The following is a 20,627-nucleotide window of genomic DNA, read 5'->3' as shown; positions in this document are numbered from 1 at the left end:
GAGGTTTCGTCATACTCCTTACAAAACCTGCAGGCAGTGTCCGTATATATCCCTAGCTTCCCTAGGTGATAGTTTAGCCGGCAGTGACCAGCGAGAATTCCCACTATAATTCGTGCGTATAAAGGCGTCCCTGCTCCCTTCTTGGCTAGTTCGTCCGCTGCCTCGTTGCCTTCCAACCCAGCATGGCCTGAAATCCAAAGTATCCAGACCTTGTTGGACGAACGGAGTATATCCAGTCTCTCAAGACATTCCCGCACCAGTTTAGAGTTTATCTGGTTGGACCTAGGTGCCTTGATCGTTGCTTGGCTATCGGTGAGATTAGCTATATTCTGCCCCTGTAGTTTCTTTGGAGGTTAAAGGAGGCCCATTTGTCTATGGCGTATATTTCCGCTTGAAATATGCAAGTGTGCCTGCCCATTGGCTCAAAGTACATTTTCCTTGGACCAATGACACCGGCACCCACTCCCTCTGCTGTGAGGGATCCGTCAGTACACCAAGTAATCAGTTGCTGATTTAAGCCGTATGTCGCAGCCACGCTCTCCCAGTTTGCCTTGTTACTCCAACGTGTTTCAAACTTCTTATCGAATTGAAACCTCGTTGTCATGCCTACAAAGAATATCATATCATATTCGACGCTAGATAGGAACAATTTTCAACGGTCTCAAAGTTGTAGTCTCCTATCTTTATTGTATTCATTTGACCAATGCGATTCGATGTTGTTCGTTCTTTTGGTTCTGGTTACGGTGCTGACGTTGCCACCATGTACTTCGTCCTGCCTTCATTAATGTGCAGCCCAAGATCTCGTGCCAATCGCCACCTGCTCGATCTGGATGAAGGTAGACTGTACATCTCGGGTTGTTCTTCCCATGATGTCAATATTGTCAGTATCAGTCTGTGGTTGAGTGAACTTGGAAAGTATGGTGCCTCTTGCATTTACATTGACATCGCGAATCACTCTCTCCAGGGTCAAGTTAAAGGGGACACATGATAGGGCATCCCCTTGTTTTATACCGTTGTTGATGTTGAATGGTCTCGAGTGTGATTCTCCTGATTTTATCTGGCCTCGCACGTCGGTAAGGGTCAGTCTTAACAATTTCGTCGGGATACCGAATTCTCTCTTGGCTGTCTACAGTTTTACCCTGGCTATGCTCTCACGGACGGCTTTAAAGTCGATGAAAAGATGGTGCAACTAATGGCCATATTCCAACAGTTTTCCCATCCCCTGCCGCAGAGAGAAAATCTGATCTGTTTCTGATTTTCCTGGAGTGAAGCTTTTTTGGTATAGGCCAATGATATCCTAGGCGTATGGGGCTATCCGGCCTAGCAAGATAGCGGAAAATATCTTATATATGGTACCCAGCAACGAGATACCTCCATAATTCCTGCAATGTGTGATATCTCCCATTATAAAATGGGTATGGAGCAGATAATGCCCCGTTGCCAGTCGTCAGGCATTGATTCGCTCTCCCAAACTTTTAGCATCAATTGATAAACCACTTCATGTAATTGGTCGCCTCCATATCTAATTAATTCGGCTGCAATTCCATCGGCTCCTGGCGACTTGTGGCTTTTAAGCCGATGAATTGCATGGACTGTTTCTTCTATACTTGGTGGTGGCAATATTTGTCCTTGATCTAGTGCGGTTGCTCCCTGTACTTTTCTAGTTCACAGACTTGTTGGTTCTCCCAGGCTTCCTTTTTCCGTCTGTGAAATCGCTTCTCCGCTCGACGGAGTTCGTGATAAGTCTCTGCGCGTGCCCGCGTTCTTTGAGAATGCAACATTACTCGGTATGCAGCATTCTTCCGTTCAGTTGATAGCTTACATTCGCCTTCAAACCAGCCGTTCCGACTTTCCCTGCGGCTGGGGCCAAGTATGTTTGTGACCGTATCAATGATTATATTCTTGGGGTGGCTATGAAGATCATTTGTTGATGCTTCATCTCCAGGATCTCTGTTAGCTGCGGTTATTGCGGCATACATTTCCCTTTTATAGGTGTTATGGAGGGCTGTGTTATGAATGACTTCGGTATTCCCTCTCACATGTTTGTCAGAGGGGATTCTAGGTGGTGTCATAATTCGAGCTCGGAACACCATGCCGACGAGATAGTGGTACGAGTCTATATTGGCCCCCGATATGTTCTGACATTCAACAAGACCAAGAGGTGGTGGCTTTTGATCAGCACGTGGTCAATTTGGTTGAAAGTGGTCCCGTCTGGAGAGGCCCACGTGTGTTTGTGAATCGATTTCCGCGCATATCAGGTACTTCCAACAAACATTTCGTGTGATACTGCTAACTGAATGATCCGCAGTCCGTTATCATTGGTATTCCTATGTAAGCTATGGGAGCCGATGTATCGCCGGAATGCAGGCTCCGTCCCTACTTGACTATTGAAATCTCTAAGAATGAATTTGATATCATACTTGGGACAGGCTTCGAGGGTCCACTTAACTGCTTCGTAGAAGATATGCTTCTCCGACTCTGCAGTCTCCTATGCAGGGGCGTGAACGTTAATGAGGCATATATTGGGTTGGGGAAAAAGAAATGTCGTATTTCTGATCGAAATTTGACGCTTTGACGCTTATAAACTTCCCCTCCCCCTTCTTATTTGCAAAAAAACTCAGACAGCCAGTTTTCGCAAGCATCTTTTGAGACCAACTTAGTAGCACCGAGAGCGTTTTGCATGGACCGGAAGAGATGTTAATCACTTGGTGGTAGGTCCGGATTATACAGTGGGTACGAAAGAACATCCCATCTGAGCTCCCGTAGCTTCTGGCAGGTCATCAAAGATGTATGAGGCCGAACGTTGTCCCGGTGGAACTCAACATGATTCCTATTGATCAATTCTGGCCGCTTCTGGTCAAAAGTCTGTTTCAAACGGTCGAGTTGCTCACAGTAGATGACCGAATTGAGGGTTTGGCCATATTTGAGCAGCTCATAGTGGATGATTCCCTTCCAATCCCACCAAACACACAGCGAAACCTTCCTGGCCGTTAATCCGGGCTTGGGGATGGTTTGGGCCGACTTACCGCGCTTCAACCACGATCTTTTTCGCTTGAGGTTGTCTCACGTGGTCCACTTTTCATCACCAGTCACCATCCGCTTCAAAAATGGGTCGAATTCGTTCCGGCGTGGATTCGGTCCAAGAGATTTTTTTGCATCAACTCGCGTGGCACCCAAATATCCAGTTTTTGAAATCCAATCCTCTTGCGAATGGCTTCAAACGGTTTTATGGTTTATACCCAGTTCCTGGCCAATCGAGCGAAAGGTCACATGCCGGTCTGCTTGAACGATTTTATCGGTTTCTACGGCGACGAAATCGATCGAACCAACGCTGTGCTGTGCGAATCGATACCGTATCGGACCCATAAAATTCACAAATTTTTTCGGTCACCTTCGTTGCATTTTTACCTCTCAGGTAGTAAAAACGTAAAATATAACGAATTTCTTGCTTGGTGGACTCCATCTTTGACGCACTATAGCTTGAGACTGAAACGTACGATCACAACACTGCCAAAGAGACACTTGTAGCACAGATTGTCGTCTTTAAATCGCCGTATAGTGTGACCCGATGCGATCAAAATATGTTTAAGTGTCGCCATCTATTGACAAAATACTACATTTCTTTTTCCCCAACCCAATATTTGTAAATTTGCCTCGCAAACACAGAGTGCATAGCCTTTCGCTTATATTTTCAAAGCCGGTAACGGCAGGTTTCATTGGTTGACTAAGAAACCAACTCCGAGCACATGGTTTACTGGATGGCCACTATCTCTCTTCTCCAGGAAACCGATCCCCTCCAGCTCATCTCTTGCAACGCTGTTACATCAGCCATATATTGGGACACGGTATCGGCTAGCTGCTCAACAGCATTCAGTTTGTACAGGGAGCGCACCTTCCATGAGAAAATGCGTAAATCGTTATTCCGTTGCCGTTGCCGGATTTGTCGTTTTGAAATCCATCCTGTCCGAGGCTCCCTCTGTGGCTTCGTAACATCGGTTTTCTGTGTAGGGTTGTCACCCCTACCCAACCCCCACCCTGGGGAACAGTTGGTGCATTTTGTTCCGTGCTTAGGCTCGGGAGACTCGCCTTCATCCTTCTCCGTCTGCAGTTTTTCATGAAGAAAGAACTCCTAGCAATTACCACATGGAGGTGGAGATAGGGTTTTGTAGTAAAGCTGTTGGTGTTGGTTCAACAGGCGTTTCCCACGTTTTATGCTTCATCATGGGTATCAATTCTCGTTTTGCCCTGGGACCTGTACTACCCTTTGTGTTGGCATGGCGGTTTAGAAAAAATCAGTTCACCATCCACTTTGAAATTTTAATATGTTATTCTACATATTCAAAGGAATGGAGACAGGTGCTAAATTTTTTGATTCACATCAGCTTTTTTGGCACCGAAAAATTTGAAAAATCGCCGCAATTTTGTTATTTGTTGGGGAAATTTTTTGATTATGGTTCACTCAATAGGAGATTTTATGCTTTTTTGACGTCTCAATGACCCGAAATCACCCAAGCTGTCAGTTTTTGACATTTTATTAAAAAATTTGTAGCAAACAAAAACCAGCCTGGAAAATTTCATAAATCTTTTTCTTTTAAACTTTGAACTTCTAAATAACTGCCTTTTTTCTCAAAAAATAAATCATTTAACAAAAATCCAAAATTTGAAAATTTGAACCCGTCATGTCCCCTTGTAAAAAATCATTCATCATTCATCTTTAATTTATTTTTATGAGAATTCATTGAGGTATTTGCACTTTCAGCAAATGATTCAATCAAATTTAATTACACTAAAGATGTTTTATCATATCTCAGTAATTAAAATATGTTGAAATTCAGTAAGCCCGACATTTATGAACCCTATCCCCAAAATTGTAGAAAATAGCCTTCTGAAATCGATTCCAAAAAAAATAGAATAAAATTCATACACAAATCGATATCCCAAACAAATACACATGGAAAGGTTTTCCTATTATTTCCTGGAAAATGTCACTTCAAAAGACAACAATTTACATGAATATACCTGGGCTTCCACACGCCTTCCACAATATTGGCCCAAATACCTTTGACCCATCTAATACAGGTAATCGAAGGCTCTTTTTCCTGTCATTAATTTCAGGTCATTGGACCTGATTGTTTTGGAGACCCACCCAGTTTTATAGCCGTACCTCTGTGCAAGCCAAGCAAATGCGTTAAAAAGGTAATTTTTAATCCTCAGGTATTCTCTGCTGATTAGTGAGGTGTTGTTTTGAACACAACCCCTAATTACAAGATGCAGGTAATCAAAAAGGATAAAGTGAATTTCCTTACCTCCCAGAAAGGAGCCGAAAAAATATAAATTTCATTGAACTCAACTGGACGGCATCAAACACAGTTTCAAACTGTGCAAGTTCAGTTTCAAACTATTTTAGATACTACTTGAGGGCCGAGGGCAGACGATCGTGCAACTATAAGTGCAATATTGGCAACCTCCAGCAGATTATTATTGTTTTTCTCGGTTAAGGTATGCACATATTTCTAGTGATAATAACCAGCCTATTTCCTTATTTTTCATCTTTTAAAAAGTTCTTTGAAGCAAGTTCAGATTTTGATAGTTAAAAGTAAAGTAAATCAAAAGGTTTTATCAGAAAGTGTGGGTGGAAATTCCAGTGTTTATGATAAGAAATTTTAAAAGTTTTCCTCTGTGCAAATATCTTTTTTCCAGGAGAAATTTTCCAAAATTTGCAGAAATAATAGTTAAAAAGTGTCTTCTTCCAAATTACATTATTGAATTTTCATGAAGTTTTCCGGTATGTATAGATACCATTGAAAAATACTTGGTGTCTCTGAATAACCTAATCAAAGTCTCCGCTCACTTTTATCCCACATTGAGTTTTCAAAAAACTATGAAAACGTCAAAAATTCCATCCAATTTTTTATAAAAATTCACAAACATTGCAATCAATTTTCCCCTATTCTATTTTTTTCATGTTGTTTAACGGCATCATCAATAACAAAATGCAGGTTTAGAGGCAAACAATCATATTTAAAACGTTTAAAAGGAGAATTTTTTCGTGGACGCAAGCAAACGCATTTTCAACAAAACCAAAACCGACCGGCAGTTCGATCAGTTCAGAGCGGTACTGTCGTATGCTAGGAACTCGATAAACAGCTACCATCTCAGTACTATGTTTCGGCAGCTCAACGAAATTCATAATCTCGATTTCGCCATACAAAATTGCAAGGAATTGGCAAAATGCCTGGAAGGATCCATCAACTACGTGCGACGGTTAAACCTTAAGTACAACACGTGCTCCTGGATGGCCGAGGACTATCAGGACTATTTGAACGAAATAATGCAGGACACGAAGCTGGAGAAGGTGCAGAAGCGGCATACCTTTCACGGGTCGTCCAACTGGTCGCGTCTGAGCATGGGGGAGCCCGCGGTGGTAGTCACCCCAAGGCGGAATCACTCTCTGATTGGGGTTGCGACTATCAAGCCGGGTTCCTGCTCCTCGTCGCCCTCCGTGCGTTTGCATCGCAATGTCCGCGATATCATCCGTTCGAATAGCGATATGAATCTCAAATTGATTAAAATCAAACGAAACGTCGAGTCCTTGCTGCACAACGTGGAGCATACAATTAAGGTCAGCAACAAGAAGAACGCGTACCTGGTCAAACAGCGATGCCGTCTTAGGTTGGACAAGAATCTGGAGCGGAGACGATGTTGGTGCTGCCATTAAAAATGGTTTTTGTAAAGAAAAATGTCATAGTTGTGTATTTATGTGTATATACGTTGTAACTTAATTGTATAACCAAAAATAAAAAATGATTTTCTCCTAATGCCAGCCTGTAACTCATAGACACCTTGTCCTTTTTCGATTTTCGTCAAGACGCACGCATCAATTTTTAGAGCTGGCGGAGTCCTTATGCTCCCACATACGAGTAGAGACGAGCTGCCTATCTTAATTTGGATAACTCAAAGTTTCAATTAAATCTTAAATCTGTCACTGAAGAAATTGTACATTTTTCAGATATGAGCATCACCCTGGACTCAAAAGGTAGTTCCACAAGGCTTTCCATTTTGAACAAACAGGAATGGGGCAAAACAACAATGAAAGAAAGCGAAAAGTTCAGTTGTAGCGTATCTATTGAAGCTGGACATTTTTGCTAAACTGAATCAGATGTGATAGACAGGCAGACATACCTGTCTCCCATCAGGCGCAATCCCAGGTGACCAGGACAGGACATGCCTACTAATGTGTAACTATGGGTATATTTGCGGAATTCGCACAAAGCCAAATTGGAAGACAAGAAAAGATAGAAATCACCCTCAGGAGCTTGGAAACCCGGCGTCCTTTGGTATTTCGTAATTGGGCCTCTAGCCATTTGAGTGGTGAATAATTCAGCCGTATGCTATCTAACTGACTGCTACGTTGTCCGTCTACCTCTTGCCTTATTTTGCCAAAAGATCTCCTCACGGGCACCTCCCTTAAATACTCTTACAGCTGCAGATGGCTTTCCTTTCCTTAGCATGGAGGGCAACCAGGATCAATACCGCGTTCACCATCACGACCGGTTCTGACAATTGGCAGACGCCACTCGTAAAGGTCCGTGTCTCTGCACTTGGCCAAGGCGCTTACGATGCACCTCCTTGTTAAGGGCATCAGTCCATGCCTCTGCGCCGTAGTGCAGAGCCGAATGCCTTGCTCCCATAAAAAGACGCCTCCTGGTAGATATAAGTCCCTAACATTCGCCATTAGTCGGCACAAAGCCAAGACTCCAGCTACAGCCCTGTTGCTTTTATTTCCTCGAAAATGCTCATCTTCGAGTCGATCATTAAACCAAGGTATTTAACCGCTGGTTTTGAGTCTATAATCAATTCGCCGCAGGGTCGGGGATTCTCTTTTTGGCCAAGATGAGCACTTTGAGGTTTTCCAGCGGTTTTTAGGCTAATGCCCTGAGCATCACATCAAAATGCAAACCTGCTTGCAACAGTGTGTCCGGCAACAAGTGGCGCAACGCCGACCAGGTGCGACTCTTCTGGCAATTCGAATGTTAGCAGAATATTTTGGGAAGCGTCCTAGAGGTCCGCCCCTAGGATGGGTTCATGTGCTACTCCCGACTTGATCTCCATTCTCCTCTGATCTTTTAGCATGCCATGGAGTATGGAGCGGCCTTTTAGATAATCCCTAGAAATCTGCGAGAGGTAGCTTGAGACGAGGAATGCGTTTTCTAATATGCCTAGGATATCTGTCCATCTTACGAAATTGAAGGAATTTCTGACGTCAAGCATTATGAGAATCACTATCGACGGCTGTGTACTTCGGCTCCATGAAGCACATCCACGCCCTCCATAACAGTATCCACTGGTCTGGTCTGAATCCAGCATGCAGACGGCAGCTCAGGTTCTCCTTTTCATTTGCTGATTAGCGCCAGCGATGCCTCCTTCCAGCGACATTAAAGGTCCTGAGGTTTAATGTGAGTACCTGCTCTGTGGGATAATCCCACTGTCCTCTTTGTACACGGATTGATTTGGAGACCACAATCAGAGCTCCACAATGACTGGCTCTGCGTTACTGGTTTACTTCCAGCCACGCCCCAAACAGGAAGGCTGGTCCTATGCGGGACACCAGTTTGTAGATTTTCGCCGGGATACGGTCAACACCTGGCGCCTTCTTATTGTTCATGGTGAGAACTGCTGCTTCGAGCTCTTTCATTGTGAATGACGGCAGTCCTCATCGCCATATAGGGTTGTCCGGGGAATAATGCCCGCACAATGCGGTCCATCTGGTCGGTACTTAGTATACAGAGTTTCCGCAGGGCCCTGATTTTCCAGATGACAGGTTGCTTTTATTTATCGCTCTGCGGAGCCACTTTTTGCTGATCTATACTCTGCCTTTCTAGCGCTGTTGCCACCAGTGCAAAGAAGGCTTGTAACCCTGGGGCTGGGGCATAGACTAGTCACAGGCAGTCATTATCAGATTCATCGCTGAATTTACGATAATGTCAACTGCTCTTGGGGACTCTGCATGTTCTAAGAGCTTCGACGAATTGATGTTCACCTACGCGACAATCCGCACACAGGGGGAAGGCCGGGTTGATGTACGCCAGCAAGTAGGCGATATACTGAGGATCACTCTCCAAGAAATCTTCTAGGTCTCACCACCACTGACGGCTCCAGAGATGCCGACGCATAAGTCATGTTAGAGATGCTACTCTCGTGGCTGATCGCTGGCGTGGAGTCGGTGTTTAAAACTATGAGCCCGTTTCTCGTCGCCATTTCTAAAACCTGATTAGGTCTGGGGTCTAGGTAAGGCATGTCCTAATCAAGGCCACAAGGATTCACCTCTCCATTTCCGAAGCGGCGTCCTCCAGAATATCGAGCCTCCGCCGGCATAATCTCAATCGGCGTTAGGTAAACGGTTAAAAACGTTATCCCTAAACATCGAATCCAGACAAAGCCATTGTGAAAAACACGAAGTAGAACCCCGTCCCGAACCCAGAATGCAGCGGTACCCGATAAGTCGAGGTGCTATGAAGCGGAGTCCTTGTTCCTTCTAGATCAGCTTTTTCCTCCGCAGGGAACTACGTTAACAATTCGCGGGCGCTTACATCCCGGTGCATGTTAATTTGTAGGATGCGAATCATGCCAGCCACGTCCAAAGCCTTCCTAGTTCCGCCCTGAAGACTGGACAGCTATCCGGACAGCATAAAAAAAATATGGCGAAAGCTATTAGAATCCTTCATAACAAATCGCAGGTGGAAGAAAGATCTCGAACCAACCGAAATACGCTGTTCCAACAGTATAACAGGCACTAGACCGCACAGTCATCGACTTACGACCAAAAAGAAGAGTGTAGCAAAAAGAGAGCGATCCTCTTTAACATTAGCAAGCGCCTAAAAAAAGGGCATACCAGCAAATGGAAAACAGGTTACCAAGCACGAACGTCGACAGGCAATTGATGGCGATGGATGTGCAGAGCAGAAAGTGAAGGTAAGAATTCAGAAATCCAATCTGTCGTACATGGGAATATTGAAAAAGATGAAAGTAGATATTCAGCAGATATCATGAGGCTTAGGCTAAAATGTTAGAAAAGTCCTAACAATCCCGAAAATGTCTCTCATATTTGAGCCGACAAGATTTAGAAAGGAGTAAGGGAGGCGTAGTATGCCAAGCTGTATATGTGCATATTGCCGGAAGCGGCAAAAAGTCGAAATTTAGAAAGGTTTCGTAAGATCCGCGGCTTTGCGAGAGTGGGTATTGGCTTTGTTTGGGGGGCAGGAAGCGCGGTATATAGCTACTATGTCCCACTAAGTTTTCCACAGCGAATTTGAGGACATGCTTGCCAACGTCATCCTCGGCGGTGACTTGGAGAAACTAGCGCGAGTGGGCGTAGTTCCATTGAAGATTTTGTGCAGACGAATTATGTTTTGTGGTAGATTTGACGTTTAACAGCACTCCACTGATGCGTAACATATTCTGCCGGCGAGGAGAATATACACAGTCACCACCAGACAGTCATCTTTGGATCACGGAGGAAGATAATAATAACCTCTACAGGAAGAGCCCTCCATATAATACAATGCATCACAAAAGCATGCGATGTGTCCCCGACAAAGAGAAACGCATTCCTCAGCAGAAGTTTATAAATTAATTAAGCCTCGATCTACTTGCCGACGTGACAAAGAAGCAGCTCAAAGTGCGGTAGATAGGATCGAACAGGGCAAAGAAGAACACGCCAATAAAGGAGCTTTCAGACTAACCAGCGGAACAAGGTAGAAATCTTTGAGGAACTCTTCCAAAAGGCGGTCCTAAAGCCATAGTGCGCGGTCAGTCCCCTCGGACTATATGCTCTATTCTTCTGCTGAAAGTTATCCAGGAGATATTTGCCTAGCAAAAGGGATCACAGGTAGCGTTCGAAGACTCCCGGATGAGACGGTAATTCCCGCAGTCACCAAAGACAGGATGCTGGAAATCTACAGTAGAAGAGGGTACAATGAAGCTCCGGGCCTGAAGAGTATTCCGTTTAAGGTCCTAAATTTACGATGAAAGCTAAACCGGACGTGTTCGATGAGATGTTCGAAGTAGGGATGCTAGAAGTAATATTTCTCGCATCATGGAAGCGGCGAACACTGGTACTAGGAGTAGTGACTTTGGTCGAGGACCGCCTTAGATAATGCAACATTGGCCACCCCGGAAATGACGCCGATTTCCATATTGGATGACGAAATGATGAAGAGGGAGCAATTTCCAACTGAAATGAAGGTTAACAAAGGTGAGATTCTTGGCCTGGCGAGTCATGGCTCTCTTCCTATCTGCACTTCGATTAAAATTTGTAAATGCAGTTACCTTAGCACCAACAGCAGATTGGGATTGCTCCGAGTCAGTGTTTTAATTGTGCCCTTATATGGTAGCGGTGCATGGAAAGTGATTGCCAGTGTTACTCGAAATCTGTAAACCTTGGTCAACACTTTTCTCCGTTGCATCACCGGAAAAAAATCTAAAGAAAAACATTTTTGCCGTTTGAGTGAGGCCCCAATGGCAAAGATGGTAGTTGATAGCTCACCCTTTAAAAAAAAGTGACAGCATACAATGAAATCCCAGAGTGAGCGACGAGTAAGTCACTCTAGATACACAGATACGGTAGTAAGAACTTGTTGGGAAAACCTAGAAGGACCTTTAACGCCTTCCAGGAGCACGGGCTCGATGACGTCAAGGTGCGATTAGCTCGCTAAGCCTCGCGTAAGGGATAAAAGGAGCATTAGTAGGGGCGAAACGCGTACTGGACTGCGCTAGTCGTCATATATTCATCGGAAATATGAGCCTGTATAGCGGTCATGATAAAATCCAATGAGGTAGGCGAGTCAATTAATTTGAGTGGACCAGAAAGGCGCTGCCCGAAAAGTTAGTAAGGAAAATTCATACGGTGAGAACTTCATTCGGCAAAGCGGGGCGGGGCTGTATGCTAAAACGAATTGAAGTTATTGGGCAGAACCAGATGACAGCCCTGATGCAAGATCAAAGCGTTTGGAGGTTTCGATTGCGGTAGTTCCAGATCGTATATCAGTTGCCATGCCATTTATGATGATTAAGTCCGCCTCGCTATATGGAAAAATTAGTTTAAATATCAAAGTCGATGGGAACGACCAAAGGCAGATGATACAGCCATGACCTTATATGCTTAATTGTAATTTAAAAGCCTATCGACTCCAGCCAGTCCAAACTTATGACCGAGAAAAGTAGCAAGTTGATGAGCCATCCCCGGAAAACAAACGGAAAAAAGCTAAGGAGAAAGAAAATTATTCGTCGAAATAAATACTAAAGCGAATTCCACTAAGACCACAATATTGCTCATTGTAATTAAGAAAAGACATTTACCTATTACTGGTATGGATCTTGGTGGGAGTTGAAGCTGAATAACATCACTTTAACCTAGTTGTTCACTTTGGGATAATGTATCCCATTGCGTGGCAAAAATTGGTTTTCAATGTCGTGGCCAACTCGATTCGCACTTGCACGCGTGTGAGACGCAAGTTGTTCGCTCCACCACAACACCCCGTATACCAGTTCCGTGGAACTTGCAGCAAACTCTTCGCGATTGGCCGTTCGGAGGCCTAAAAGAACGAGCGGCAAAACCTGCGACCAAGAGGGGTTGTCTTGAACCATTATAGGGGCCTTCAGCGTCCTGCGCCGCCTTTCGAACATCCCATTGGACTGCAGGTGGTAAGCGGTTTTCCGGTGGCGTCTAAAGCCGAGAAGTTTGCCTAACTCTGAGAAAAAGGAGGACTCAAACTGCATTAACTGGCCACTGATTATAATTGCCGGCACACCAAAGCGTGGAATCCATTCTCGACTGAGGGTGTCCGCACAAGATTGTGTAGTAATGTCTTTCAGAAGGATCGTCTCAGGCCACCGCGTAAACCTATGGATGATTGTGAGACAATACCTGAAACCATGGGAGCCTTGCAAAGGGCCACTGATATCGGGATGGATTGTGTGGAGACACGTTATCTTTTCCAGACACGTGTTGAATGTCGGAAGTGAACTGGCTGATAAAGCTTAAGTGCCGAAGTTGGCGAGGGGACGCTTTATCTGGCTTTTGTTATAAAGCAAAAGTGAGTGGCGTATGGTCCGTGAATAATGTGAACGGCCTGCCTTCGATGCAATACTGGAAATATTTAATTGCAAGGTACGCGACGAGTAACTCACAATCATAAGTGCTGCAGTTCCGTTGAGCGAGATTGAGCTGTTTGGAGAAGAAGCTCATCAGCTGCCAAATTTGATTCACTTTTTGGGGAAGAGCAGCAGCTACGACAATGTCTGAAGAATCGACGAATACGATTAGGGGTGCATCTTCCTTAGGAAATGCCAGAAGTGTGGCATTCACCAGCTGTTGCTTGATGATCTCAAACGCCTGAACAGTCGCTAGAACCACATAATCAGACGGGAGTCTTTGGTTTTCCGCCCAGACAAGACAGACAAGACAGATTGGTAATGGGCGGCGACGACGATAAAACATTAACATGGCCAAGAACCTTCTGAGATCGTTGACCGTTTTTGGAAGGGGGAAGCTCGAAATCGCTTGCAGCTTGGCCGGGTCCGGTTGGATACCTTCAAGAGTAATCAGGTGGCCGAGGAACCTCGCCTGCGATTGTAGAGATTTGCATTTCTCAACATTAAGAACTAGACCCGCCTGAAGGAGACGTTGAAACATGCACTCGAGGTACTCCAAATGCTCGGACTCACGACGACCAGACCATCCAAATATACGAGTTTTCGTGCACAGAGTGGAGTATAGTGTTTTGCGCCGCGTTACACAGTCCAAAAGTCATCCTAGTGAACTCGAAGAGTCCGAAAGGTGTGCATATTGTCGTTTTCGGAATGTCTCCAGGACCTACGGGGATTTAATGGTATGCCTTGACTAAGTCCAAGGTCGAGAAAATACGGCAGTTTGTGATAGAGTACGCAAAGTCGTGGATGAGTGGTATGGGATAACGGTCTGAGTGGTCTCAGCATTCAGATATCTGTAGTCTCCAGAAGGTCTCCGTTCGCCAATGGGTTTAAGGACCATATGAAGTGGCGAAGACCAGCAACTGTCTGGAGGTCTGCGAATACCCTGCTTAAGAAATTCTTCGAATTCTTTCCGCGCACCTTAGAGAAAAATGGGGAGAGAACAGTGTTGATGTGTTGCTGAACACCACACTTAACAGACTCAAAAAGACTACGCTCAGTAGCGAAGTTACGATGTTTTTGAAGAAGGGCACGAAAACGGGAGTCGGTAACGTTTCCAAAAAGCAGGATGAGATTTTTTCCTGATGACCTAAGGGAGGTTATGGGGTCAATGAGGGACCTGTTATGAATATCAAACCATAGTGGCACTGGAAATCCGCACCTAAGGTAGGTATACTGATGTCCGCGATTACGAAGGGCCAAGAAAACGTTCGTCGAAGTACTAAACTCAAGTCTACTTGCCTGTAGTCATACGTGCGGATCAACGAAGAATTTGCTGCCGCCATTTTCAATGACTGTGATATTAAATGATTAAGCCGGGAAACCAGAACAACCGCGCAGCGCCGGCTCAAGAGGTCGTAGATTGTGAGGCGACGTGGTGATACATTTCGGGTACCAGTCGCCAGAACTCCCGGCAAATCTGATTTATTTGGTGAGAAATTGTAGAGCCTGGTACACTTTGCAGCCTTTTCAGCAAACCTACGATAATACCGGCATGTCTGCAGCCACCAAGACTGTAGCAGCTCGGTGTCGACTTTGTCACCACCCGACTGCTTCATCTCACGCAGCAGTTAGCTTGCCGCAAGGTCACCCATCGTTAGCTCTGTTAGTGAGCGGTTAAAGTTAGCCGACAGTCATTTTACGAGCTGCTCTTTTAATCGCCTATAAGAGCAGTCCTGAACGACGTCAAAGACAAGGCCAACTGCTTCCTCGTCCAACCCGACCAACGCGTAATTAAAACGCCGGCCAAAGTGAATTGGGTCTCGAGTTGGAGGAACCATGCTATCAGGCGTCTACGCCAAAACGGCGGCAACCGTACAGCTACGGTAGTTGTCGCGGGACTTCCCTCTATTCCGGGGGACATCGTTTAGCGGAAGTAAACAATCCAAGAGAAAGAACGCGGAGTTCGAGACAGAAAGAGGCATAAGAAGCGAAGGAGAAGGAAAACGGTCCTCGATCACGACGAGCCGACCCTGCTTGTGAACGGGACAAAGGCTGAAGAAGAAGATGATAGAACATTACGGCGGGCTATCTGCAACGATTATAGATATTGAGGAATTGCCAATAAATAAAAGATGCTATGTCAATTGCCTAATCTAAACATTTATTACAGCAAGTTTTACTATTATTACTATCCTGCTACATATAGAGTATAAACATAGAAGACGTCCGTACTTAATAGAAGACCATCTTTCGGTTGCATTTACCTAGCTCTTGGAAGAATCAGTGATGAATGTTGAAAATTTACTTAGATATTATCCCTTATCTGGATCTCAGTGATTTTTATCCTGGTTATCTTAAAAGCGACCAAAATTCTATCAGGTGCCAAGGAGATCTCCATCCGCATTTAGAAAGGATACTGGAAATTTCGTATTTCACCCCAGCATGTGTCATAAAGTTTTATGAGCTATAAAATGGTAAGAACTACTCGCAGCAAAAATGTAAACCAACTTAAGATGCAAAATATGGAAATATTGAAAGGAAAAACCTTTCAAACCAAGTGAATCTCATCTAAAGCCATAAAGAAGGTACATTGACATCACAATATGGAAAGAAATGTAAAAATAGATAAGCAAGATACGTCAGGGTACGGATTAAATCTAACCTTTTTCCCGAGCCTGTGTAATTGAAGATATAAGCGGTAAAGGGAGTATTGTAACAGGTAATGCATAATAATGTCAAATGCGAATTATGTGAGCATAGATTAGATAAGAGTTAGATGCAGGGCAAAGGATTAGAACAGAGCTGCGGAAACCCTTTGCATTTGGAAATAATCCAAGGAAAATCTTTATTGTTGCCTTCGCCTTTGTAGCTGCATAAATTCATTATTCCTAATATTTTCGAACTTAATGCAAAATATTTCCTTATCTTCTGGTAAAGAAACTTTAAATTACATTTTATAAATCAGCGAATTTACATGATTTCTAGCCATTGAAGAAAACAAATAAGATTGGAGTAGACATCTCTTTCAAGGAACTTACAAGCGTTTTTGAGTACTTATGAATGCACCTCGGTCGAAAAAAGGTAGCACCTCACCACTCCTACAAGAGATATAGATAATAATAAAGATATTTACTACAAAAACTCCTACGTACGTAATTAAAGGAGGTGCTCCACGTGTTATACCTAATAAACTGAAGACCTGAAATTAGGGGCCAAGAACTGAAAGGACGGATGAGGGCGCTATACTTTATGGACCTCCGAGTTAATAGAATGCTGAGTGCAGGGGCTTCTTGATAGGATAGGATAGTTGCTTATTTATTAAGTCCAAAATGCTAATTTTTGCTAAAACAACTATAATTTTTATAAATTTCATCTCAAAAGTGCCGAAATATCAAGAAACCATTCCGGCAGGAAAATCTGTGTTAAATGAAACCGCTAAGGGAAGAAACTTAAAGAAGATCTTACGCAGCTCTTCTGTTTCTAGAAAAGGAATAACTGCCCCTGTGAACACTGAAGAACAAATAAAGCTTCCGGGTCTGACGAGGTCATAAAGATACTAGCAGCCGAATAGTTAGCCCCGCTTGGTAAGCACAAAGCAGATTCCATCTACCTATCCACATGCACACCTCTCTGTATACCGATCGTTACCTGGAAGCTATTTGAAAAAATGCTAAAACTGCGGCCTGCGAAAGCTATTCTAACTTTTGACGGATCCTCTGAGAAGCAGCAAGGTTGATTGTCGTGGAACAAAGCGAATATTTTAATTCAAAAATCCGTCATGGCCATGAATTATATCGATAGAAACCTTGTCGATTTGAAGCCTTCACTGATTTGGGCCTAGACCTAGATCTTTTCGTTTAAGGGTAGAGAGGTCCTAAGTTCGACATCTACTTAATGGCGCAGCGGACCGAAATAATTTTTTGGAGCACAAGAATACCACCAAACTGTCAAAAAAAGGAAAGGTTGGATATTCGTCGAAAATTAGCGGCCCGTGTTCTAGGGAGAAGTAACTAATAGATGAGCAACTCAGGACTAGTCCACCCTGAAAAAAAAAATATTAAGTTTGAAGCAACCCAGGGGTGCATTCTAAACCCCATCTCTTAAAGACAAGATACGCTAAGGTTTTTCGCATAGAAATACTGAATAATACTAATCTAGTGGGATGACAATTGTGAAGCGCAGCTAAACCAGCACTCAGTTATAGTTGGAGGCCCACGGGTTGAAACTCGCCACTGAAAAATTCGAACTTTGAATGAAGCGATACTTACTATTAGAAATTGAGTTGCATGTACTGGACAACACCGTGGTAACAAAGAAGGGCATGGTCTCAAGCAAAATTATGTTGGGGCTGAAGGGACAAAAATTGCTAAGCACACTGATGGCCAATGTCAGATGTCTTACCCATGGTAAAGGTAAACTTTCAATGGCATATACTAATTCGGTACTTCCCTATAGCACCGAAATAATGTTCGTTTCAGGGGTAAAGCCGATAAAGACACATAGTACCTGAGGCAATGGTTTTCATTTTTATTGCCACTTCTCCTTAGCATGACAGAAAAAAATGGCAAACAAAAAACGGACGCAGGTGGACGGGGCAGCAGGCATGGTAAACATCAACCTTACACAATTCTCCTTCAGGCATGGACTCCTTAAACAAATCGAAGACCGTTCTTTGGTGAGGAGTTAAGCTGGAGAAGGGTTGTTTTTAATTAGTAACTTTGTGGAAGAAATCCGATACACCAGCCAAATAATAACCTGATTGATGTTCCATTACATAACAATATATCCTGCTGGTTTCAAAATGGTCGGATATAGGCTGAAAATCCTAGATCAACTTAGGGATAGCTTTAGCGAATTCAACCCATTGTTGCGTTTAGATCCTTCAAAATCTACCACCCACTTGCATTCGAAGAGCAGAGCAGTCATTCCTCTGAGGTAATAAAATCTGGGAAACTGGTATTCCACCATTGTTAGGTGAATTTTGTCCTGTGGGATCGGACGGAGTCTTGTTAAAATATCCTATCCGGAATGATACGAAAGAACAGTAGTTGATCATTTTTAATGATTTGATCCACTAAATCGAGGAGGGCACTGGTAGAAAGTGCATTACAGCTTAGTACTGTTAGAGGATTTTGACGGCATGATTACTAATACTGAGGAGCGAAGGATCTGCTTCTTTTCTGGCTAGCCAAGAGATCGTAGTGCATCATGGCTATGGGCTAATAAGCTAGAAGAATAGAGCAGTGCAAGTGGATTTTTAAGAATATATTTCTGAAGCTTAACGATATTCTGAGGGTAATGTATCAGTTGCGCTTTGGTTGACCACTTTGAAATCATAGAATCCGAAGATCGTGCCTTCTGTAACAAACACAAGCAGAATAGAATCCTGCCGACTCAGGTTTTCAGAGTCAGCCCATAGTCTTTAAAAAGGGTAGCAGTTCCCCTACCCTACAACCAAAGGTGTCTTTCAGGTCCCCCATTTTTAACCTAGTGTTCGCATCTAGTGTTAGCTTGTGCCGGGCAGTCACAAAGAAAGTGCCTTAAGGATTCCTCCTGCTATTGGGCTTTGTTATACGATGGCCAAATACTCCTTGACTTGTCGCAACTGATGAGCGTTCACATTACAGTCAGCCCAGCAGCTCGATCATTCCCCTCTATGCCCCTTTAAGCTGGAAACCAGAGAAAGATAACTTTCAGTATGCCTCCCAATCTATTCGTCGCATCCCTGCTCCGTCACACCAGCCTTCAGGATAAGTACAAATCTTTAATGCGCGCCTGGTTGTCGATACGAATAACTATGTTATGCCTGGAACTTGGATCACTCCCCAGCCCATACCTTCGTTGAAATGCACTTTCGAAAACTGGGCTTGTGTGTCACGTAATCCGTTGGAAATGCTTTGGATTCGCGAAGTATTGCCTCCAGGATTTTACTATGGGCTTTGCTATCCTACGTCCAAACTCACGTAGTCAAGCAGTATTGTACGATACAGCTCAAGTAATGTAGTCGTTCAGGGGGAGGAAGTGCAGGGATAAACTGAGAGCTTCGTCGGGTTTTTTGGGAGACTGGATTCCACTGCATGCATAGCCAGCAATGCAGTTGTCACTCCTCCTTAGAGTGTGACCTATCTATTGCCTTTTCCATTTTCCGATCACGTTGCGTACGGACGCCAGGCATGTGCATTCCTTCGACATAATATCAGGCGCAGACAGGTATCGACGAAGGCTTGGTACTTTCGATTGACAGTGGGTGTCACTTTCTAAGTATAGCAAACCAGAAAAAACACTAGCGCAGAACACTCTCAACTTGATATTGGTCTTGAAATAGCTGCATTTCCAGATTTTAGACAAGGCAGCGAAAGCAAACCTAGGACTGCTAATGCCTCGGGCAACATCCAGCAGACTGAGAACTTTCATTTTGCTGGTGTTTGTTTTCAGTCAGATTCTAACTGAATCTCTTTCCAAATGCAAAGCCATGTGGGTACGGTCTATGACCCGGTGGGATAGTAAACAGATGTCATCAGCGTAGTCGAAGTGTTTGAGGAAAAATGCCATCTTCGATTGAACTCCTCCATATTAACCCTGTTACGCTTGGTTCAATTGTTTTTCTTGCTCAGCGTCTGTCACCACAAAATAGAACCTAACGTTAGGATGGGACGAATCACGGCTATGTACCTCCAGAGAACTATCCTCCGTAGAAGTCTCTATTTCGTTGCCAAGGTCCTCTTACAAGCGTAGAAGGCTATGCAGACCATTTTAACCCTCAGCCCTTTTTAGTCTCCATTTCCACTTAGGATCCGAGACAACAACCTTTTTCTATTTAGGGGAGGTGGAATTCGGGTGCCCTTGACTTGGTGGCAAATAGCATTAGCTCCGTTTCAACTGGATTGCACAACTTGCACCAACCACCCCCCCCCCCCCCCCCCCATGACTTCGATCATAACGGAGGACTTTGAACACCAATGTCACAAATTTGTCGGTATACGCGACCTCGTTCACCCGCTCCAGTCCAATATCCTTAGGCATTGACTGATAACTAAACTAAATTAACTAACTAAATAGAGCTGTGGGGCGTCTCTCTGCGCATTGCTCTGGTTAAGTAAATGCCTCATAAATCTGGTTGAATTACCATGGTTCCTAGCATGGGTACTGTCTAATGAGAAAGATATCCCTGCAATCTTATTCTGGTTGGAGCCTATTTTATGGCTTTGGTAATAACGTATATGTCCAGAAACGAAGCCAGGATGTCTTAATTGTACCGTAGCGGCCGCTTAACCATGGTAACTACCTCATGAAGACAGGTTTCAGTGGATTTGGTTTTGAGGTTTTGATATTAATTACAAATTTGATAGTTCTAGCTGACCGGGAAGTGTATATGGGCTAGCAGCTTCATTGCTCCACCAAAACCTTTCGATTTTTTATGAAAGGATGGGCTGTTATATTTCCTGGCCAGAATGTTACTAAGTCTCGTAGACTCC

The 20,627-nt window shown here is 44.0% G+C and overlaps 1 protein-coding gene across 2 annotated transcripts; it reads left to right on the top strand.

The window, feature by feature from the left end:
- The first annotated feature begins 5,168 nt into the window (after positions 1-5,168).
- Positions 5,169-6,722, top strand: LOC119651473. Of its 2 annotated transcripts, none has more exons than XM_038055082.1 (2): positions 5,169-5,499; positions 6,000-6,722. In XM_038055082.1, the coding sequence occupies exon 2, from the start codon at positions 6,164-6,166 to the stop codon at positions 6,716-6,718; it is 555 nt and encodes a 184-aa protein (XP_037911010.1). In that variant the 5' UTR covers positions 5,169-5,499; positions 6,000-6,163; the 3' UTR covers positions 6,719-6,722. The 2 variants fall into 2 exon arrangements, with proteins under 2 accessions (XP_037911010.1, XP_037911011.1); XM_038055083.1 differs by lacking the exon at positions 5,169-5,499 and adding an exon at positions 5,768-5,785.
- Positions 6,723-20,627: the final 13,905 nt, after the last annotated feature.

Source organism: Hermetia illucens, chromosome 3, assembly GCF_905115235.1.
Source record: "Hermetia illucens chromosome 3, iHerIll2.2.curated.20191125, whole genome shotgun sequence".
NCBI lineage: Eukaryota > Metazoa > Arthropoda > Insecta > Diptera > Stratiomyidae > Hermetia > Hermetia illucens.
Note: the sequence above shows the minus strand (reverse complement) of the source record. Positions and strands in the feature narration are given on the sequence as shown.